Here is a 25,143-nt window from a genome sequence, read left to right on the forward strand (position 1 = left end):
CCACAACACAGACCAACAGCAGTTGCCTCTGATGATTCTTTAATACCTTCTATTTTGTACAATTTGTATAGTAAAATTTAAAAAAAAAAAAGTTTTAAAACCTTTCTCGTCCCCTCTACAACATTCATTGCAATGCGATAAAAAAAGTTATCTTGATACAATTTGAAAACTATTACTCTCACCCTTAGCACTTACTGCAATGTTTAGCTGTACCTGCTCAAACCAGAACACCAGGAAGCTGAAGGAAATGCCACATCCCTACCCCACACGAGCTGCTCCACAGTGTTCACCACAGCCTCCAAGCCTTACACATCACACTCTTAAATCATTGCCCAGCTGTGAACACCAGTGGAAGGGAGTTGGAGCAGCCCACCTGCACAGCTGCTCCTCAAACATGGAACAAAAGGGAACAATCACCTACAGCACACTCCAGGACTGCCATTACACAGCTGAGGCACATACCTGTTCTGCTACCTGTAAAAGTTCTTTGGCAACCTAGAAGAACAGCATGATCCATCACTGTTAGTCTTTCATGTACACTGATCATGATTTTCTACAAAAAACACAGTGTTAAAATTAGGAAGCACATGCATGTATGAAGGTTTAAAATTACCACAGATTAAGATTTCCCAAAAATGTACTTGTCTTCTCAAAATGACTAAATATCAGTGTAAACAGAGAGAGAAGCCATTGTTTTTATTCTATTTCGAAATGGATAAAAACGAAAAGCTAAGTCTTCTCTAATACAGTACTGATGACACATTTGAGTTCTACTATCATTAATGTCACAGAGACATAAAATTAAAAATCAGTATCTATTGTAGCAGAGTTCAAAGTAATGAGCTAAATGCTAAAAATATAAATCCCTTTTTTTTAAAGTTTGCATATCTAAGGAAGCAAACAATAAGTTCAGGCAAGTCTTTCAGTCATTAAAGGCACAAATTGTTAACAGATGGGGGAAAACATTTAATTTAGCAAGTAACTGTTATTAAATAAATAATGCGGATATTTTCTTTGTAGAATTTCATAATAATCTATGAGCCAATTCTTATTACCTACATCTGTCAGCCAACTGTATCTAATAATTAACACAAAAGAGCTGAATGGACGAAAAAACGTGTTGCTTGAAGAATAAAATAGTATAGCAATTTAATACTTAAAAATAAAATTGAGAAAACATGCAAATGCATTGTGTACTCTTATGATTCTATCATAATTTTTATTACAGTTCTAATTCTAAATAATATTTAGTCTGATAACAAATTCTTCTTAAGCCTTACAAAGCATATTTTATGACATTTACGGCTGTTAGCTATGAATAATTTCAAGATCAGGAAAGAAACAGAATCTTCTCTAAAACATTAATACTGTTTAAATTAAACACCTTTTCCTTCAGGAGAAAAAAAAAAAAAAAAACAAAACAGGGAAAAACCAATTTTTCAATAGCATATACTGAACTTTCTAATAGAAACCCCATCCTGGAGATATTATTACACCGCATCACAATTAAGATTCACATTTTTTTTAACATCCAGAAAGTGTGTTTTTCCAAGCCAAAAAAATTAAAAAAAAAAAAAAAAACCAGAAAATAACTTCAGTAGAAAATTAAATGAAGATTATCAAGGGTCTTCAAAATTAATGATACTGATATACTCAAAACTATTCATTATCGAAGCTCTGAAAATCAAGAGGCAGCAGCAGCAAAGAGCCTTGACTGGAAACATGACAACACATGCAATTCTAATATGTAAAACTTATTACTGTCAAATATGTATCTCTGTGATATCTCAGCCAGCAGTATATAATCTCTACTGACAGATTCTAAGAGATAAACTGCTAGATGAGCTGTGGTCTTGGCTGTTAGCTTCCATGACTTGATTTCGCCCTCAGCTCCTTAACCAAGCTCCTGCCAAGCTCCAAGCTCCTTCCAACATGGGGGCAGATCACAATGCATGGATAACTTGGAAAGCAGACACTCCACGGAGCAACAGTTCACAGTTTAGCAATATTGTGAGCAACAAGTACTGTAAGTACTATCATGTTCAATAATCCTCACTTTCTGTTTCTTTTCCATTAATTATAAATAACTCCTGACACTCATGGAAACATTTAGCAATCACTGCTCCCCATGGCAACTGAAACATGAACTGCACGGGGCAGCAACTTTGGGCTGTGAACCTGCCACCTGACAGTTTCATTCAGCGCTTTTTTGGGCTTGTAATGGAAGAGGGTGATTGTTCATTGTGTTCTTTTGCTCCTCCTGCAGCATTCATGATTCCATGTACCTCCATCATAATTGCCCCTCAGCCATTTAAAGCTCATTTATAGGGGGTGGCCATTGACAGGTGACTGACATCTCCACCCTCACAGTATCACAGGAGCATTTGCCATGTATTCCTTCACTGGATAATCTTGGGGTTATCAAGTAATTGATTTACCTAACACACTACATAACTATGTCTCTGGCACAAAAATCCCAACAGAGAGTTACTGACAAACAGCAGGCACACTCCCTAACCACAGCAGAGCCAGTACAGTGCTGAACCTGAGCCTGACCCCTCTGGGTACTTAATGACCCCAAATACCATGCAACGAGAAAAGTCTTAAGTTCTACCAACTAAGAAAAACAAGCTCATGACCATTCTATCAAGCAAAACTTTTGATTCACTTAAATTTATTTTACAACCTTCTTTGCTATTTTATTTGCAACTTAAGTATATGAAAAAAGATTTTTCTTGTTAGAAAAAATAAACAAGGAAAGCATTGCAAGATGAACATTTGTAGAAACTTATGAAGTCTTGGGTACTTCGGGTATACCTGCAACTTACTTTCTGTGTGTTGGACCCTCTAAAAAAAAAAAAGTTAAAAGAAAAATCAGAAACAGCCACTCAGGGAAAAGTTAGAAGTCCTAAATTCATAATTACATCACACACAGACACATGTAAGCTGCCTTGCTTTTGTGGCTGGAAGTGGCCAGAAAGTAAAGAGCAGTAAGAGACGCTCCAGGATACTGGCTCCCCAAAACCAGCTTCCACTAAAGCAGACAGAGGCAGCAGTAAACAGATAGTCTCAGTATGAAATTTGGTTTGACTGCAGTGCCCTTTAGAAGAGGAAGCAGTTTGGTTTTGGATGCTTGTGTACTTATTGGATTGCTGAAATGGTGAGAAAATGACAACAGGAAGTATCAGAAGGGCTGTAAGGTAACTACTCCAAAAGAATCAGCAAGACACAGCAGCACACTGGGGTCAACAACAGTCTCGGTACAAAAAGCTTTTTTCAAGGTTCGAGAGCCTGAAATACTGAAAAATTCCAGCTACTGAGCATCTTAAATGAACATGGCTGTCTTGTAGCATCACATAAGACCTGCAGCATGGCAGAATGGACAGAGCTCAGTGACAGCCACTGCAAACTGCTGCTTGCAGCAGGACTCCTCCCACCATATGAACCCTATAACATCACTACTTTTTAGTTCTTTCAGTTTTCTGATTAAATAAAGCCATTGCAAGTAACTAAAAAGGCAAGATTAGCTGACTGCCTTTCAGGAGACATTACACAGACCATACTTGTAAATAAAATGGCTTTTTAGGACTGGTTGAAGTAGAGGATCCTGGCAGAGGCTGATGTTAGCAGTGACCTTTGAGAGGCAGAGTCACCCGTCACCCTGGGCCCTCCTGTGATGGCCAGCACAGCCACCAGCAGGCTGCTGGGACAGCTCCCATGGACCTCAGCTCCAGCACTCTCCAAAAGCAAGCACTGAAGGGGGAATAAAGCTCTGGGACTACAAGAGTACAAGCACAGATGTAACAGAACTTCCATTTGATTTACACAAATGATCTAACAATGAAAAGTACAGTCTCTGCAAAGCACTGACTTCAAAAATCCACACATTTATGCAAACATAAATGAGAATTCAAAATTAAATGCATTTTATAAGACACTTCAGTAAATGCTTGGAAGCAACTATTGCTTCCTCTTTAAATAAAAAATATATTTTGATTCTGTCATATTATGTTATGAAATCATTTCAGAGGGAAAAGCAAGTAAGGCCTATTTGTCACAAACTGGATGAAAACTGGACTTCAAAATGTCAAACCTTCCCAGAAAGCAACAACTCCAAGTTTCATCTTCTAGCTCTCCTGAAGATTCACTTTCAACCACAAAGTTAATTATGTTTGATCTGAATTCAGTGAGCAGTGTTAGGGATCAAGGCAAATTGCTGGAGTAAGGGGAAATCAGACAGGTCTTCAAAGTCATTCTAGGTAAGACAGAGCACTCCTTAGGAGCATAACGCTTCAATAATAAAATTTCGTATTTGATAACAGGAAATAGGAAAATAATTTCATTGGCTCATTTAGAGAATACCAGTTTTCCATCATGTCATATACAAGTAGTAGCTTGTAAGAAGAAAGGAAAATAGAAAAGGGGTTGATGGGTGAGTATTTAAAAATAATCGCTCAAAGTTCATACGCTACAAGAAATGACGGAAAAATTCTGTAAGAAGTCCGTTGCAAGGGTAAAAATAAGTAGAACAAAATTCTCATTTTAGAAATGGAATGAGGCAAAAAAAAAGAAATTGAGTATCAAAGGCCCTGCGGCAACTAAGAGGAGGGATGTCTGTGTGGGCTGACAGAGGGAATCATTTAAAGTTAATAAAATACACAAGGCACCAAAAGTACATTTCTGAGAAAAGAAAAAACAGGAAAACAAAAAATCTCCTTGGTTCTTGATACAGCAGAACTTTTCAGAATACTTCTACATGCTTCATGTCTTTGAGGAGTCAACGTATTGTTTGCACATATTGTCTTCATTCTACCTTCACTCTCCAGGTAACCACGCATGCTGCTGTGAGTCTCAGTCTCCCTCACCCTTTGCCCCAAGTAAAACTGGAAAATATGATGCAAGAGGAAGCAGAATGTGGAGAGAAGGAGAAAGGGATCTAACCACTCTTCCCTTCCCTAGAAAACAACAAAGGGAACTATCATCAACAACAGAGTTAAGAGCTCAAAACTGAGTCAGTCCTCAAGAAACCATGGCATACTTCTGTTTCCAAATAACATTTGTTTCCAAATAGCAAAACAAGCATGTTTTAGTGTGTTTCTCTGAACTTATTCCTGAACTTCTACAGAACTCTTGCTCTGCACTTCCCAGATTTTCAGAGTCCTGAAAACTAAACGGGATCTGAAGTTCAGGTTCTCAAACTTCATTGTGATAATAACATCTAAAAATGGATATACAGAAAAGCAGGATGAGATTTTTCAATCCTACATTGCACAAGCCAGCAACAGAGTCATGGAGGCATAGTACTGATATTCCTTTTCCAGAGAACATGCAGCAGCTAAGATAGATCTTCAAAGGTATTTTTTGAAATAACAGGGGCATGGTGTGAAGAGTCTGGGCCTGGTAACAAAGGATGCTATAGTATCCCTACTTTCAAGTGACATGCTTTATGGAGAAAGGTTAAGGAGCTGTTTTTCAGCTTCTCTCACTGCCTCTTCCTGAAAGTGATTGCTGCTGGCTCCCCTCCAGCGAGGGCTTGAGAGGAATCAAACGATTCACTGGTGAGAACTGCACAGAGAGCCTGCAGGCAGAGGTAAGACAGAGAGCATCTTAATGAGGAAAAAACTGCACATCAGAGATTTCTCTCACGTAAGGTAAAACATACTGGAGACACTGAAGGGACTTGAGAATTACTGGACAATGGAGGATTAAATTACAGGATTCTCCTACCCCCTTTCACACAGTGAGGACAGGGAAAAAAAGAACCCCAAATCTGCATACACCTTTCACCAGAATTCCACCAAACTGCAGATCCAAAAAACTTCCAAACATCTCTTGTTAGAAGGATTCTGCTTTGCAAATGTGTTTAGAAATTTATAACTACCTGACTCATCTCCACCACAGAAGAGCTATTTAATGGTGTGTTACCTGTCACCTGTTATCAACAGTGTCCTTTGAACCCAGGTTGAGACTACAGAGCACAACATAAATCTGCCACAGCTTTTTGGGACTTCCTGCCAAGTACTTGCTCAGACTCTGCAATATTATGCAGACTATTAACCTTACATAAATTTTAAAAGTCTGGGTCTTCCCAAAGAACATGTAGAGGGCAGACTCATAAAAGTTCATCAGAGCAGTGACCAGGGCCAAAACAGACAAGGAAGAACCATTAAACCTCTATCTGAACTCATTGCTGTGAAATTTCCTGTACAAGAAAATGTACTGAAAAAAGTCCATGAAAAACAAAGGGTGCTGCAACACCTTAATAACTCTACACAAGCTCTTCTGGAAGGAGAGACAAAAACCTTAAGTTTCTGTGCTTCATCATCATACTGAGCATTTACAACAAAGAGAAAGCACAGCTCTTTTCAATTCAGAAATAAATTGACCGGGTAATTCTAAATATTTCAGTATGAAACAGCACATCAACCCTAACAAACATTTTTTTTTTATCTAAAGGTTCCTAGAACCTTTAGATAAAAAGGTTCTAGGGTTCCTAGAAGATACAAAAGTAGTTCTTGTAAGATTTATACTAAGTCAAATATTAACATAAATATTTCTAATAACTCAGTTTCTAGTTCCAATTTAATTATTTTATAGACTTACTTAATATGTTATTGCTTAATGTGCTTAAAATGTTTTGACTAGTTCAGTCAATGTTGAACAAAGAAAAAAGAGTGCAAATGACTTAAGAAAACTGTTCTTCATCTGGAAACGGTTTTACAACACACAGTGATAGGTTTTCTGCCCATCTGTTAAACCAGCCCCATCAAATTGTTTTGAGGACAAAAAAGAGGGATAGAAAAAAAAAGACTCACAGTATTCATCATGACTCACCCAGTATTTTTCACTAGCTCTGCTTACTCAAGTGTAACAACGTTGATTCTATATTCTATTCTTAATACATATTAAGTCCAGCTCTAGATAAAGAACTTTTCCTAGTGTATCATCCTGGGATGAAGTGAAAGGTCTACAGCATTTTTATGCCAAAAAAAGCCTAAGTGTAGAAAAGGGCTTCTGCTGGTGCAATTCACTCCAGAGCTAACTCAGCCTGACTTGGCAAAAATGCATTTACACCATTCCGTGCATGCTGAAAGGAATATCTGGAAGAGCTATGACAGCAAAACTTCTGTCGTGCAGCCCAGACAGAAGCCACCCAGGCACCTGAGCACCGCGAGAGCACAAGGCCAGGGCTCTGTGAGGCTCTGCGAGAGGCACTCACTTGGGTTTGAGCGTCGAGCACGCACCGGCAGGCGCACGGCGAGCCGAGAATTAAGAATGATGCTGTCACACAGCAGTGCACGGGCTGCTGCTCAGCAAAGTCTATTATAAGCAAGCTGATCTTCAGCACTGCTCACACTGCCATCAAACCACTCTGCTGTGAATTAGTATTTCCCCAGTTTTCAGAGTAAACAAGAAAACAAACAGAATAAAAAACCAACAAAACCCCCAAATAAACTGCTGAACAGTACTTGGCATTTTGGAATAAAGATACTGAGTGTGTGCAACTTTCTCAAGAAGGTCAAATCATTTCATATGGGACACTTGGCTACAGAAGTTGCCTGGTTCTGTAGATGAGCTATTCTTCTCTTAATGGCAGTAACGGTACAGATATCCAGTAATGAACTCAGTATGTTAAAAACAACGTCACAGCAAGTGAAAATAATTCAAACCCAATTCAAATTACTCCATTAAATGATTGCATAGGTCTCATAAAATGAAAGTACATTAAATAAGCAGAAAAGATCAATAAGACCACGAAACAACTGCATATTGATCGAGGCACAAAACTGCAGATAATTGTCTGATGCTTCACCCCAATTCACTGCTTCTGCTCACACAGGAGGGTTCCTCTCCATGAATCCCTTACCCTGTCCCAGCAACTATATCAACTGCCACTCACTTTTGTTCTTCTCCCATCCTGTAAGTTTTAAAAATAGCATTAATACTTATATTAGATGTACTGCATTTCTACTGGTTTATGACATTAAGCCCTAATTTTAAATTCAAAAAGTAACAATAGGTGCTTGGTGGATGGATGAAGGATGGAATTTTAAGTCAGCTTCTGACAGAAAGGGGATATTTTGTGCTGCTAAAACAGCTAATGAAGTATAAAAGAGTTTTAAAAATACAGAATAAGGAAATCACAAAAAAACTTAGAGGTGTTCGGGAAAAAAACGCTATCAAGATTTCTTCAATATATTATGTTCACAGAAGATTTCCAGCTCAAATATGAAAATGTTTGGAAGGCTTAAGGACTCTGCAGATCTTGGAATGGAATAAAATCCACAAAGAGAGAAAACAAAGATGAAGCCAATCTTTTACATGGGAAAGCTGGTCTGCCATTGACTCTTATCATTCCAGTTGCTCAGGGCCTGTATTTTGCATTTTACCTTTCACTTAGTTTTTTAAATTAAACTGTATTAAAAGGCCTACAGAATTCAGTAGTGTTAACACATTTATGCTTTAACAGACTTGTAACCTTATTTTAAAAAAACATCTGAGTTTATCACCTTTTATTCAACTCTTTCCATTAGTAGTTACAGAAAATCAGTTATTAAGGATGATAAAAAGAATGTGCAAACCTTGCTAGCAAAATGGCTGTGGTCAATTCTAGTCTCAGAGTCCATGCAAAATTAATTATTTTAATTTTCTCATCCACATTTAGAAAAATGTATTTAAAACCATAACAGATACCATGGCAATCTCAATCCACAGCATGCAGATCATACCAACAGCTATGTGCAATATCAAAGGAATGTTATTACAATAGAGATAAAGTAAAAAATTAATTGGCAAAACTTGTTTCCAGAAGTACTGCTTAGACTTCTGATTGTCCCTTTTACTTGTTATGTCCCATTTTCAAAATTATTCATAAGCAAATATTCAACTGGCCCAGATTATGAGTCATTCCATTTACTCATTCTGAGCTCTTCCATAATGTCCCTTTCTCCTACCCCTCTTTTGCTGAGTCTTCAGGGACCTCCATGGAAAGATAATAATTCAAACACCTACTTGTATATAATATGACCATACCACAGATTTTAAGAAAGGGAAGATACTGATCTGGTACCAGACCCCAAGTCTCTTGTGCTTCGTGCTTCAGTTCCACATCAGTTTATGCTATCAGTTTTTATTCCAGCTGCCTCCCTTCCCCCAGCCATGTCATCTCCTCCCCAGCTGTGCATCCACACAAGCATTCTGCTGAAAATGACCCCAGTAGCTTTCAGCCACAGCTCAGCCTCAGCTCCTCGTTCCTCTGGATACACCTATGCTAGGAACAAGCACCTGTGCATGGCAGAGATGCAAGGAGAAAAGAATCACAGGACAACAATTTATATCAGTTAACCAGAGATGGAAGCCAGCCTTTAATCCACTGTGTGTAGGAAGCTTCACATTAAAGCAATAAAAAACAGAACTCTGTAAATTCTGTACCTGAATCTGTAAAGTTTTGGTTTGTAGGGACATCAAGTTTTCACTCTCTTACCCAGCAATTAGTATCTATTCTGATTTCCATTTACTCAGTAACTCATTAGCACTAATTAGCACATGCCTTCAACATATAAAGTAGTTAATGCACAAATTAGTTGTGGCAAAAGCACTCAAAAATTTCAAAGCAGAAATAAAAATTCTTTAGAGAATAGAGCTGAGTAGAGCAACAAACTTGGGAAAAAAAAGTGTCAAGATTATCTGGTATTGAAACAAGTACCTTCAATAAGGACAAACGGTAGGAAGTGTTTACAAATGGCAATTAGACAAGTTCAGATTATTCAGATAGTAATTGGTATCAGCTTTCTTCAAATGTTCAATCACTGCCCTTTCCGAAAGAACTTAGGTGGATCCTATGTATATTCATAGAAATTCACTTAATTCAGCTGTTTGCTCATGTTTTAGAGGAAGAGGGGTTGATTACTTGGCAAAGGAGAGAGATAACAATAGTGTCTCACAAGGCAGTGAAGAGCAGTGGTCAGTACCCCCTGGAGCACTCCCAGCCTGTGGAGCTGTGATGAGCGCTCGCTCCGCATCGGGCGAGCCAAGCTCCGAGCAGCCTGTGCCCAGTCCTGCACTCAGCACTGAGGCTGCACTTGCCCCGTGGCTGTGCAGGTTATTAAATGATCCAATGCGCAGATCTCATCAGGATTAGGCCTTCTGTGATCCTAACTGCTCCTAAGAAACTATCCAGTATTGATTCCAAGTATTGATTCTGTACATTTTAGCATGCTGGCTGCAGAGTAGAAACAAAACCCAGCACAATCCCCTTCCCTGGGGGGCTTTTTTTTGTACACGTATAGCTTTAGTTTCTTCAAGCAGATAAAAGCCCTTACTAATCAGCAAGGGCTACATTGGGTAAACGTAAACATTACAGATAAGTATTCACGTGAAATAGTCTTCTTAAATTCTATAAAAATATATTATTCAATCAAAGAGGATTCCCTTCTCCACTCCAATTACACATAACTAACACAGGTGACTTTTTTTTTTTTTTTTTTTACTCTAGTATTTTACTATGAGGGTGGAAGAGGACAGGTCAAAAGACTTCTACAGAGAACAGGTCAGGAGTAACACTACTGGCCATGAAGGTGAGTGCAAAGGCAAGAGAGCATGACAAACATCAGAACATGGCAGAAAGCTGATAAGAACATCAGGTAAATAGCAAGCACCACCACCAAGAAACTGAATATAAAACCTCAAAAATTACGGTAGACGCCCATTATAGAATAATTTTAATGAACTTGCAAAGACAGTATTTCAGACTAATTTAACCAAGGAAAACTAAATGAAATCTCCCTAAAATAAAATAGGCTATACAGATGGAAGTCTAGTACTGTGGGTTTTACCTTTGGGAGTTGCAGCCTGCACAAGATTCTATTCTTTCATTACAAATCTGTTGTGTGGGGGGCGGAGGAGGAGTAACTGTGTTACAGGGATAAAAAGAATAGCACAATTGTTGTAAGAACATCTAGTTTTCTCTATGTATTTCTATCCATCACAATCCATCCTGAACTTCACATCTATTTTTTTCTCATTATCTTACCCTATACTATGTCAGTAAAGGATATTTTAATGCTGGGGGGGAAGCACTCCATAGATAAAAGTCCCTGAACAGGACATCACAAATTCATTAGTGAAGATCATTAAACAGCGTTCATTTTAAGCGAACAGAGAAAACAAAGAGAGCTGATCAAGCTCCATCAGGAGAGTGAGGAGGACTGGCAGGAATAGCAGCTGTGCTCGAGCTCAGATTGGATTCGTGTTGGCAGAACTGTGAAATAAAGCCTGCAACATACTGTGCTTTTATGAATCCTACTTTCCCAATAAAAGGCATCCAAGGAATTTAATGCTTATGTTTTGCCTTTCATGGCAGTTTTACTTAGGATGGTTTCTATACAACTAAATTTATAAAAGTCCAAGATGCAATTATGTAGACATGCTGCTCCTTCTAACGGTGCCCTCTAACACGTACACTAACACAGCCTCATTCATCTGAGTATCTCCAAGTGCTTCATAAATGCCAATTGAACAGATGCCACAAATCTGAAAAACATTACTACTGGAAAATTTTCTGCTATCTGACTTGGTTACAATAGTATGTTTTATTATACAGTAGAAAAGGTCAGTGCAAGGAGAAGTGTCTAGTTTAAGCTATATATCTAACAGCATTTTCCCTGTATCAATTTTAATAATACATTTTTCACAGTCAATTATGCAACAGTTGAGTTCCTCCCTTATAAAGAAAAAAAACCCACTAAAAACTAAATAAGGGTTTCTTAAAAGAAAAAAAAATTATGTGACACTTATTAAAACCTAAATTTCAGACAAATACAGAGGTATATTAAAGACACATGAGTATAAACAAAAGTCCTTCTTATTTTCAAAATAAGAAAACCATTTAGGATTACATTTAATAGAAATTTATGCATATTTGATATGCTGGTCAAATGGAAAAGCTTAAGTAATTTCATTTCATTGAATCTCTAATTTCTGGGCATAGAATAGAAAAAAGGAAGAAAAACCTAAAGAAAGAAAGGATGGAGAAATGTGTAGGAAGATCTCAAAGTACATAAATATAGTGTTGTTCTTTGTGTTCCCATGTAGAAAGAAAGTAGGTCACCTATTATACATTACAACAGAGTGATATAAACCAGATTCTTCTGGACTACCTTGGTAGGGGCAATGTTTTAGAGTATAACATTACATAATACACTGGTGCCACCACCTCAACCTGCTTTAAATAAGTAACACTTCAGAATTTCTGAAACTGATGAACCAAAACTTTCACAGCTCAGTCTTTCCAACCTGAAACTGGGGCTAGAAACAAAAGCACAAGTCCATAAACTTCAAGATTGCAATGCCTTCCTATTCTCTGAGCAGGAATTCAGAGAACTTCTCTACAAATGGGATCACTGCACTTGTGCCTTCTCAAGTGGGATCACTTATGCAGGGAAACCAAGCAGCATAACTATTTTCCTTCTACAGGTATGTATACCAGTCCTTTTTTTCATTCACTCTCTTTCTGAACCAACCTCATAACCCTGATTTCTGTGCTACTACAGAACAGTAAACTATTATTTTATAAATCAAGCTTCAAGATCAAAAGGAAAAAGGAAGTGTCATTCACTGCAATTCAGAGGCAGGTCAAAGGGCTGCAGGGTAATGTTCCAAGACAGAAATGCCTTTTCTTTGTGCTTTTCTTAGGTTCTGTCTAAGCAAGCTGCCAATTTATTTAATCCATCCACGAATGAAGGTAAAAAGGATTTGTCCAAGATGACACATAGTTATAAAGTAGAAACTGTAAAACATCTTTGCCTGCTGAACTCCCTTCAAGAATAAAAATAAACTTCTCCAGACTGAAAAATGCTCTAATTGATTCAAAATCCAGCCTGGTTTGTTCAGTCTGAGATCCAGATCACTTTACTCAGAACTCAATGCATAACTAACTGCAAGCGTGGCATAACAGTATGATAGAAACTTTACATAAACATACAGAAAACCCTACCATCCATAAATCTGTTTTATTCACAGATGCAGAAATCACCAGAAAGAAAATACTTACTTCTAATATTTAGTATTTTACTAGGAAGCCAACATGGTGCTTTACATTTTACCAGAGATAGATGTGTGTGCCTTGGTAATACAGATAGGAGCAGTATTTATTATATTCACAAAGGCAGAACTATAATTTTGTCCCTTATATTACCACGATCAACTATCAAAACAGGTTTTTTTATAATAAGCATCAGCTTAATGCAGACATCAGTGAAGTCATTCTAGTAGTTATGGGAACGAGTGCATTAATTAATATTTTTTAATGTATCAAAGATCATATCTAGATTACTAACAGAAAAGAGACCGTAACTTCACCATGTCTTCAATTGTGCTTTCTTGAATGTAAGTTCAAGCAAGGAAATCCTAAAAAGAGCCTGAGAAGATACAATTTTTCAGAAAATTTAAACAAAACATGCACAACTGCAATGGTTGTGCAACCAACAAACCATGGTTTGCATAAAGAGGTTTTCTTCTTCATGTGTGAGTAAAGTATCACTCTGCAGGCACTGATAAAGGACTACAGTCTATGTTTCAAACAAGTTCATATTTAATGAAAGAAATTTTATGTCACATGCACTGTTAATTTTTTCAATCAATTCTAATTGTAAAAGACCCTTTGAGCAGTGGCAGTATTTTTTTTTGCTGACCTTTTCTGCACAAAGGTGATGGGGCACCATGGAGACTTGTATATTTTATTATTATTAAGGGAGAATTACTTCAAATTAGTCTTAGCATATTCTGTTCAAAATCTTGTCTTGAAATTGCAGTATTTTGAGTCTATCCAGATTACGTTTTTCACAGTAATTTTTCCTCTGGCCTTTAAAGCTATCAATATTTACACAGCCAATGATGCTCAGCTTTAAACAGCTAAGGAAAGGAAAATACTATATTCAGCTGCAATTGCTACAGCCCTTTCTCATGATATTTAAAAATGCATTTGATGCATGAAGCTTGGAAGCAAAATCAGTTTCCCTACTGCTTTTCAATCATCATGCAAGGTTGCAGTTTGTAAAATTGCTCACAAACCATAGAGACTGTATTTTTTAAATAACTTTTAGAAGGTAGCACTTGTCTACAGTTCCCATCTTAAGATCTCACCACATTTTTGGCTATAATTTTAAGCATTTTTATAAAGGGAAGAAATTGAATACACAGGAACTTGTCTGAGAAACAAATTTACACTCAAAATCAGTGACCACACAAGTCCTGTGAACTGTGCTATAACAGAAACATAATTCTTTGTGTCCTATGTAATACCACTTTAGGATTTTGTCCAATGTTTCATCCATTCCCAGCTGATTAATTATTTTTGCCCCAGTTTTTTTTTCCCTTTGACTTATTTCTACCCATGAGTAGTAATGGAGAGTTAGGCAATCTACCTAAGTGGGAGAAGTGAAAAAAAGAACTTTCTTACATCTTCAACTATAAATCCATAATTTCTTTAAACTTTAGGAACTGGTTTGGTTACACAAAGGAAAATTGCAAATCATGAAGAATTTATTCACTGAAAAGGTGATCAGGCATTGGAACAGGCTGCCCAAGGAGGTGGTAAAACCACAAACCCTGTAAGTGCTCAAGAAACAACCAGACAGACACCATTTAGTGCTACAGTTTAGTTGACATGGTGGTGTTTGGTCAAAGGTTGAACTTGATGACCTTGGAGGTCTTTCCCAACTTTAATGATTCTATGATTCTATTAAAAATATAAAAGAAGACAGGAATGCTATTACTTCATTTGTACAAAAATCTAAATTTATCAGAGATTGGGATTTTAAGTAGATCTGTGTCCATCTTTTCTCCTTCCCAATGCTCACACAGATAATAATACTACTTCTGATACTTTAAAGCAGAATAAATGTTGAAAGAAAAACTTTTGTTAAATGGAAGAGAGGGGGAAAATTATCTCCACTGTCAAAATTAATAAAACCTGGATCAAAATGTGCATTCAAACTAAAAATGTCCATTCAAACTACAGCTTGAACTGATTTTTCCACTGTCACTGCAGCATGCCCATCCTTGGAAAAAAGGTTATTTTGGAAAGCCTCTGTTGTTAAGGGCACATATCCTCAAATTCACCATTCTTTCTTGGTATCTTTTTGGAAGAAGGATTCCACTTTGAAGAATGCACTATGCATTGGAGAATCTCCATTTGAAGATTTCAACAATTACATTGTTTCTGTTGCCAGAAAGAGTGTCATTCCTAGCACTTTGGTGAAACAAGCCATTTTTATAACCATTTTATACTTTTTATACATGTACACCCATCCATACAAAATATAACAATGGTACATCTATCACAGGGGTTGTAGAATAACTACTCTGTACACAGTGTTCAGCTGCACATGTCAGGCTCACATGGAGCACTGCTTGTCATGGCAGTGGTGACAGTGGTTTTAATCAAGTCACAGATTTTCTCATGAGCACCAAGAGCTGTCTTGTGCCAGCTGAGTTGGCACCCCAAAATCCCAGGTTTGGTAGAGGACCTGGAACAGTGCTGAGAATGTCTTGGGTGGTGGACACAGGAGGCATTTTGAGTAGCCCTGTACGTATCAGCTAAACTGAACAGCAAAGAGTTGGATTTTAATAGTAATTAAAAGTATTTGGATATTATTTTTTCTCCCAGAAGAAGCATAATAGAATTTGCTCATTTAAAGTTCAAATATCATACAAATATCCAAACAAATAAATAAATTGCTCAGTGGGAATTCAAAAGCCAAAACACAGTCAAAGGAATAAATTTTTCTTTTCAGAGGGTAAAACAATACCTGCCTGGCTGCTTTCTTGAGCCTGTCAAAGAAAGGCTGACCTAATCTGTGACCTGCTCACACTGTTCACTGCTTTGATATCTAACAAGCACTTACTAGACAATAGTAATCAATAGAAACTGGAAACTATACACTGACCTGTGAATGTGTAATATTTGTCAAAAGAGAATCCAGCTTCTTGCATTATTCTGCAGGTGCTAAAATTTCTGAAGAATAATAAAAACTCAAGCTACAAAACTCAGCAACATTCACATGCATTTCTAACTGCTACTATTATTCCACTGTGTCAGTAACCAATAATGCTATCCTAGAGTAGAATATTGCTGCCAATTTTACAAGCAAAAAAATAAAAATAGGTTTTTCCAGAATTAAAACTGCATTTCTTTCAATTTATTTATTCATTCATTCAACAGATGCATTAGCCAAGACTCCGCACAAAACCAGAATATTAAATTGTATCAGCTGGATGTATTTCTAACAAGAATCTAAAAAATTAAAAAGATTAGTGATTTGGTGAATTCATTTCTTCAGTATCTACATCTAGCAACTCTCAGCAATCTTCAAATGTACTTTGAAAAATATAGATGTCTCCAGGCTAGCACAGAAAGAAAAACTTTGCATCGTAATCACAGTTTTAAACAAAGATTTAAAATTACAGATTAGCAATTTTATGTGGACTCTCTACAATCCACAGTTCCCTCTGCAGCTGCTGGTTCATGGAATTTTTGGGATCAATCCCATTTCCATTCTCATTTCCTTGTGTTGTGGATCAAATCTACTCAAGGCAATTTTGTGCCCAGCTGATCACAGGACGCCATTCAGCCAACTGCCATACATGGCAATTGTACCCAGCAGAATTATATTGTGGTACCAAAGCGAAGAAATACTAATATTGCCGAAGAATTTTTTCAAAACACCCAAAGCTTAAAGCAGGGTTACAAGTCGAGCTCTTAGCAGCTTCGTACAAAAGCGACCATGAAATTCAACACCCAACATTTTGTCTATTTATAGCAAAAGATCATTAAGAAAACAAAGAAAGCCTATATAAATAAATCTGAAGAGCAGCTCAGTCACCCTTGCAGCAATTCTCACCATTTCCCTGTCCTTGTGTGTGACTCCTTTAGTTCTCATCAAATATTCATGCAACTAACTCCACGCCTGGCTCATCCTCAATAGGTGTCTTTTCTTCTTCCTTCTGCCACGTCACGCACACGTAAGGTGGCACTGGGAAGAATGAGAGAAGGGGAAATGCACCAATACAAGGCACCTAATATATTAATGACAGTTTCTTCTCAGTATGGCAGAACTCAAAGTACCACACATAAAAACATGATGTCCAGTTTGTTCTACTCGTAATATTGATTTGTTTAACTGTCATTAAACAGCATGGTACTGCTTGTTATAGGTTTTATTTATGAATCATCTTTACACTTAATTTAACCTCCTAGTTGATGTCGGAAGCAACAACTTCTCAGTGTCAAATTACAGGTGAAACACAGTTTTGCATTTTTGGCCTGTGTTTAACAATCTTCTATGCATGCTGCTGTTTCCTTAGAGATGGGTGGGTATTTAATTTTCAAAAGATTGATTATGAAGTAGAGAGTTCTATAGTGTTTCATCAATACGTTTTTTTAAATCTCATTAATTATTTGCATCTTCTGAAGGTTTGTTTTGCTCCCCCACCCCTCTTCCAATGCAGTTGAGGGCTTAAAGCAATTTAGATAAAAGTAAAGTTAGTGCAAGAAATAATTTATATTCTGACTTTGCCAATACATTACTTTACTTTAGGAAAAAAAATAAATTCATGTCTTGAGAGATAGATACATGAACTATTTTTTCCACTCAAACCCCAATTCTCTCCTTACTACTCCAAAACATTTCCTTGGTTTAACTTTGTCAAGTCTAGTTAGTCATTAAAAATCTGTGCTTAAAGATCTGCAAAGAGAATAAATGTGGAAAATTTCTACAGTCCATGCATTCTTCAAAAAGAAATTGATTTTGTATTACAGAGACTGGGCAGATTAATGAAATATAGACAGCCTTTCCAGATCTGCACTAGGCATCTAGGACATAACCAAACTGTTGTTCTACAAAACACAATAATGTCCATGGTCATGGACATTGCACAACAAGCTAAAATTCTTAGTTTAAATGTTAATCCATACTATCTCTAACTGTCCATATAAATTCACTCTAGATTAAGGGTACTGAATACAAACTAAAACTCTGTCTAGTATCAATCTTTATTGTCCCAAGGTATACTGTAATAACTGCTTTGCCTACAGGCTTCAAGATTACTGAGAGTGGCTTTTATACTCTCACAAATGCTATCAACACAGCCTGCAACATTTATCAAGGTTTGCACTCAACCAACATTTCAAGAGCCACTGAGTTCTTACATACAGATACACCCAAACAGCATAGGAAAATCCCTGTTGAAGTTTTCTAGCCTAGACCTGTATTGCTTATTGAGATAATGCCAGCTTCAAGATTTCAGAGTGGGAGTATTAAACAGGGTATTAGCAAGAGTCAAATAAACAGGTAGATGCCTAGAATTTTTTGATGGTGGCAAACAAAATAGGTTTCAGAAGAATATATACAAAATTTGCAGGGAAAAAAACCAACTGGCCTTGGGGGAACAGAGCACACCGAGTTTTCTTTTTACTACAACAGCAAGGCCTCAGAAAAGGTATTACAACATAAAGCAACTTCAAAGAAAAACACTTCAAGCCTAACGACCAGCAAGTTTAAAGTAGTAACCACTTTCAAAGGGCAGACTCTCCTTTCCTTTCATTCTTTCCTCGCATTAAAACCAATTTGCTTGATTAATAATGTTCTCCATATTCAGCCGTCTCTCAGAGGGAATAAATTCTTACTGGGCACCATATCTACTGTGGAAAGAATGAGAACTATAAAAGACCTCTACTTGTGTCAGAAAGGCAATTTCTCTTTTAGAAAGGCAGCATGGTAACAGGCAGTCAGTGTGTAATAACTCACAAGGTTTTCCTCTTGATGGGCTGTTGCTGTTGCTATTCTTCGTCTTCCACATTTCCTCCAGGAGCTCCTAACCCAAGGTATTATTTTGCAGAGCTGCTAGCCTACCTAGAAATAGTTAAGTCTCTCACTTTACAAAGTACCAGAAATAATGCACATAACATTTTTCCTTTTTCCTATTCCAACTACACTTCATAGCTCCTACCACTGCAACTCCTGCTACCTATATGTTTTAATTGATTACGTAGATCATCAGTGAAGGCTGCTGAAGAATTGACAAGCTTTTTCTCCACAAACCTGTATTTGCTCATCATCCATCAGTGCAATAAAAATGTTTTGAACAACCATTTTAAATTTCTCAAGATTTTATTGGTAAAATAAAACATTAGGCTTCAAGCCTAATGACTGCAAAACCAGCTCCAGGCATCAACCATATACAATGCAAAACAATATTCCCTTCCTCAGACATACCACTGACACTACTGCTCTCAGCCTTCTCCTAAAAAACAGCAAATGAAAGCATTTTTCATACAAGCTGTGGTTTTCTTTAGTATTACAGTAAGTGATTTCAAAGACAACAATTATGCAGTGAGGTTAAAAATACTTTAGAAGATGGAAAAAAACTGAAAGTATGGTTTAGGCACAAAAATCCTTGATATTTGAGAGCTTCACAGATAAAATTAGTTCTTCATATGCAAGTGTATGCATGCATTTTAACTCAGTTTAGGTATTTATTTTAGATTCTACAGCTACAATAGATATGTTTAAAAAAAAAAAAACAGAAAATATGAAGGGGTTTATATTTCTCTTTCATTTATCCACTTAAGAAAGTAAGAGATGTTTTTCAATAATCAATAAAAAATTAAACTACATTATGGATACAAATTATGAAAATGAATGAACCCAAACAACAGAGGAAGAACGAAAATAAACTGAATATGATACCAACACAAATCTAAATTTAGATCAACATGCACATCAATCAAATGAATTTTTTTTAGTAGAGGAAATGTGAAGCCAACACACTGTACTAAATTAGTTCAATTTCCATGTTATTATGCATTTATCATTATAGCTTATTAAACTATTTAAACTTCTCTCATATGTCTTTTTATGGCACTACATAAACAGATTTTCTATCAGTTTCCCTGAACAACCTTATAAAAACAACTGCAGAACCAAGGTGGCAAAGAGGGAACAGCAGAGTAATTTTTCATTTAAAAAATCAGAAAAGAAAATGTACTGTATATAATTTTTCAGATTTTGAGAATTTAATTTGTGGAAAATCACCACTGTCAGACTGATGAGGAGAACTTCCTACATTTGAACCAAACACAGAGGCTGACATTATTTTAACTGCTTATATCAGGCATTCACAACAAGGGGGAGAATCTAACTACTGCCCTTAGGTTTTATTTTGTTGCCTGAAGAAGGCAAAGTATGTTCTTGTCACATGCAGCATCACTGAACTTTGATTTTAAGGGTAGTAAGCCGACTGGTTCCTTTTCACACACTTTTTGTAGTCTTTCCAAACTGAATCAGCCAAGCTGATCAATAGTGACACATACGAAGTCACCCTTGTGGTAACACTTACACTGTTGTGTTAGTCTTAAAAAAATTGAAGGGACACGACTGTTGATACCTATTCATGTTGTGTTCACTTTTACTTACAGGCCAATTAAGAACCTAACATTTGTCTTTTAGTTTCAGCTAGAACAATGCTCACTACTAGGCACACCATGTGAGCACTTTGTCTTAATTAAGAGACAATGGTACTGCCTTTCTAGTTTACAAAATTACTAGAAACAAAGTCTATCCAAGATCTCTGCTGAATAAACACTCTAGAGCAAATCTTCCTTTTTTCTGATTTTGTTTTAAATTAGCAATTCCACTTAAAGGATATTACAGCAGGAAGGTCTGTAACCAAACCCCTGCATCAGGGGATTGTAACAGGGCAACTAGTGCTGCTCCTGCTGCTGCCCATCCTGCATACCTGGCTACTCACGACTTTCACAACAAGGATATCTGACAAAGAATCCTGAACCAGATCCTAAAGCTTCAACCCTGCATGTTAACTTCAGCTGCCTCCCAGTCCAAAGCAACATAATCAGCCAGGCAGAACACTTCCTGACAGCTCTACACTGAGGCTGCTGTGCAACGCACAAACACAGAGCTGCCAGGAGCTGGGACTTGGAGGTGCTGGGCAACACAGCCAACCAGCAGCAGGAACAGCAGTGAAAACTTCCTCCAACACACAAAATACCTTCAAGAAAGAAAGGTAAGCAATCCAAAGGGACTTCAAACTATAAGGCAGTATTTCCTCATTCTACAGCCACACAGCATCAGGACTCCAGCTCCGGAACATTTCAGCTGCTATGCTAAACCACGCTGTAACTTTGGGAACAAATGTTCTTTCAGGCACAAGGCTCACACAATACGAGCAGGTGCCTTTTTTATTTGTAGATTCAAAGCAATACAAAAGATATGATGTCAGAATTCCAAAAGCCTTTCCATAATAATGAAAATCCTCACTAAAATTCAGTAACAATTATCAACTTCGAACTACTAATATTTTACAAAAGCAGAAACCTCTCAAGTTCTCGGAATAGTCAAAGCACAATTGTAATGAAGGAGAAACCAAATTCATAGCAATATTACAATTTTTAAAGAAAAATGAAAAAATATCTTTAAATTTATAGTCATTAATTAAACTTTTGCCAAAAACTACTACAACATATAGCACCACTTATTATGAATGTTTATACTATAGGACAAACTACTTCCATGGAGAAAAGCCACAGTGATGTTATTTAAATTGCTGTTAAATTTACCAGCCATACCTCCCTCCTGAGCATAACTGACACTGCTTTTTTTTTTCTTTCCACTAAAACGTTTAAATGATTGTGCAATAATGCACTAGGACCATGATTTAGCTGTACCACTTAACCAAATTTATTGTTATGATACAAAAAGGATGCTTTCCCTACATCTGAGTGATAGCCAGCAATGGTTTTGCAATTCTTCAGTATCACCTCACTGTGCACAACTAAAACCAGATACATGTTTGATATTAATAGCTAAAGGGCATTCTCTAACTTACACATTTCCTCATGAGTACAGAACCTTCCAGTGCTGAAAAGGTCAACAGTTGTTCTAACATGGAATACTACTGAACAAATAATCTATGCCTAATAGTTATACAAACCCAAAGGAATCTTATAAGACATTCTTATTCCATGGCAAATGTAGTTAATTTTTCCACACTTAAGCTGCTATGCTATCATTCACTCTGAAACTTGAAAATTAATATGTACATATTATATATAAAAATACATAAACATGTAATATATATATATATACTATACTATTATATATATATCATTTATATATTATCTGTTCTATGCCTATTTTAAAATACTTGTCTTTGTGCTGCTTCCAAAGGTCTTCATCTTTGTAAATACAAGAGGAAGCACAGCGAAACAACATACAATTAATCTGGAAAATTCAGATTTTTCCAGGGATGTAATTCTACAGCAGCAAAACCGAGAACAACAATGTCCCATGTGCATGACTTTTCTGTCAAGGGAAACATGAATGTTAGAAAAGTGGGAAAAAAAACCCTTGCAAAACCCAACCTAAATAAGTCATTACAAAAATAACAAAACAAAGCAAGATGGCAATCAATAGTAAGGGAGAAAAGGAAATAAACTTTAAGGGTAAGACACTGAATGGAAAATTCATTTTTTGGATGTCAGTCCTTGCTGCAGAAAAGGAATAATAGCCTTAGAGCAATTCTCCATAGATTAAAGAAATGAGAATAAAGTACTTGAGCCAAAGGAAGAAAAGACCATGTTACCATCCGAGTCAGAATGGTACTATGTACAAATTTTAACAGAATTTTTATCATCTATTCAGCATATCACTCTTAAATAATAATAAAAACCTTTATGACAAGATCTTGTGTATGGGTCAAGAGTCAAGATTTACATAAAAGCATGCTACAGCATGATCCAGACCAGCAAGCTGTAATTTCAGTATCAGGTAGAAAGCAGAACACAAATTCAGCGTAACAAGGGCACATCAGTACAACTCCCAGATTTAAACAGCTATTATCCATTGCTTCTTTTTCCTTGATACTGTAGAAGTTACTGGATTTTCAACAATATTCTAACAAAATTGTTTGCAACTGACTATTGAGGAAACTGAGATACAACAAGGTAAGAGACAATTTTAGGTACAGATCACAAACTTCTAGAACAAATACAAATCACAAAATATTCAGAGAAGCTAGGTTAGAATTGTGCATGACACTCCTCAGAGTAGGTAAATGAAAGGTACAGAGGAGCTATCTAGCTGGAATTGTGTAGATGCACCATGTAAATAATGCTGAACAACAATCCCAGGGCAGAATATCCAAAACCACCCAACATTCATTTTCTAAAGCAACTTGAGCTATAAAGACACTATCTGGCACTAAAAAAATTGTATGAGTTAGGATCTCAAGTCTCTTGCTAATATGAAAACAGATGACATTTTTAGACCCAGACGCAGTAAAATTCTAAATAGTCACTAAATGAGCAGCAAGATTCAGACTAGGAAACAAGATGTGCAGTACAAAGAAACAAAGTGTTGCTGAAGCATTCAGGATGAAAAAAAGAATAATACAGAGAACAAGGGAAGTGAGCAGACACAGTCTCACAACTGTGCCAATAAGTATCTTCATGAAGATCCATGACATCTGGATCTTAAAATAGTCTGCAGTAGGTTTATGTAAAGTTAAACTCTAAAACACATTAAAAGAATTTTACAACTCCAAAACCAAGGTCTCTGATAGAAAAACATTAGAACTGGGTACTTCACTTGGCCCTGTTCAATCTTTTGAGCCTAATGAGTCTTTTTAAACTAATTCAGCTTATTTAAAGTACTGCAGTTCAAAAAACTGATTCAGGGTGATCTTATAAACTCAACAGCAGAGCTTTGACCTTCAGATCTAGAGATGACCTACCATGGTTTGGGAATGCAGTAACAGTCAATGTTGGGACATTACTTCTCTGTATAGAAAGCAAGACATTAGGTAAAAGACAGAAGAGGATCAAAAAATACACTACAACTTGCAAATTTCTGGCCTTCTTCCTCTCAGCAAACCAGAAAAATATATTCTCACATACAACTATGACTTCTGAATTGAATTTAGAGAAGTACTACAGGGGTGTGTGTTATGGCAACTGCCATTATCTCTACCCCTGTGCATCCAGTGTCCCTTCACATGCACTTGCCTCTACAACCTTGTGCTCCACTCTGATTCAAGCTCCTGCCTCTCTGCATTTCTTTTTCCCCCCCACATGAGACCCAGCAGCCTCAGCCCTGCACAGTCTATTCTCTGTTACCATCTGGATCCCCCTCTCCCCTTGTGGTGCCATTCTCAATCCTAAGACCCCTTATCATCAGTCTCCTGGTTTAGGACTCCTGCTGTTCCCTGATACTTCTACCTTCTCATTACCTTTTCACCCTACTTTTCACTACCCTAAATGCCAAAATACCAGTCAAATTCTTTCTCCCATCTGTACTGATATAGAAACAGGTATAAGAACAGCACATTTTCTGTTTATGCTGGGTGCCTGCACATGGCTCCTTTTGCCCACTCTTCCCTATCTACCCTTTGAGGATGAAGTCATCTGTTCACACCATCTTAACTAGCATCTGCACAGCAATGGCTTATAAGCATGTCTATCCATCCACCTACTCCTGATTGCCTCCATATGGTACTGCTTCTTTTCCTGATTTTGTCTCCAGAAAACTTAAGCTTAATATATGTTCACAACTCAGCTCCTTATCACTCCTCTCAAACACTTTTTGCAGATAAAACTTCTGCCAATATCACCTCCTGTCATATAGGTAGTCTTTTGTGACCCCTTTGCCTGCATTTGAACCATATATTCATGATATACCCAAAATCCTGTTACAATCTTCCTCCGTGTGTACATCTTTTTCTAACAGTACAGCTCATCCAATACCTCCATCTTTGTTCAGGCACATACTGAAGAATTAGAAAGGGAGATGGAGATTCATCTGTTTAAATTTAGACAGGCTTCCTTACTTATCCTTAGTCATACTGAAAGTAAAGCAAGTAAATCTCTTTAATATATTAGTATTTATGCTTTCATTTCAGGAATCCTCTCTATCACATCACCTTTAAGAGCTATGCTGGTATCATTGGTTTCAAGCTCTTGGGAGGCAGATGATACAGAGACAGCTCAAAGGGCTCAATCAGCTGCTACTCAGCATAGCCAGCTGGTACCTAGTGATCTCTGTTCAAAGTTTCTGCAATCTTTATCTACAT

At 37.0% G+C, this 25,143-nt stretch overlaps 1 protein-coding gene across 3 annotated transcripts in view; it reads right to left on the bottom strand.

The window, feature by feature from the left end:
* Positions 1–25,143, bottom strand: part of COG5 (component of oligomeric golgi complex 5) — a 170,949-nt gene that overhangs the window by 110,082 nt on the left and 35,724 nt on the right. The window contains exon 7 of one of the 3 annotated variants that reach the window (XM_064422021.1): positions 463–495. The exons of 1 other annotated variant lie outside the window; for it this stretch is intronic. In XM_064422021.1, the coding sequence (XP_064278091.1) occupies positions 463–495 (33 nt within the window). Of the gene's footprint in view, positions 1–462; positions 496–18,806; positions 18,874–25,143 lie in introns of those variants that run through there. One more of the 3 variants, XM_064422024.1, reaches the window with a different exon arrangement.

Source organism: Passer domesticus, chromosome 5 (genome assembly GCF_036417665.1).
Source record: "Passer domesticus isolate bPasDom1 chromosome 5, bPasDom1.hap1, whole genome shotgun sequence".
Classification (NCBI taxonomy): domain Eukaryota; kingdom Metazoa; phylum Chordata; class Aves; order Passeriformes; family Passeridae; genus Passer; species Passer domesticus.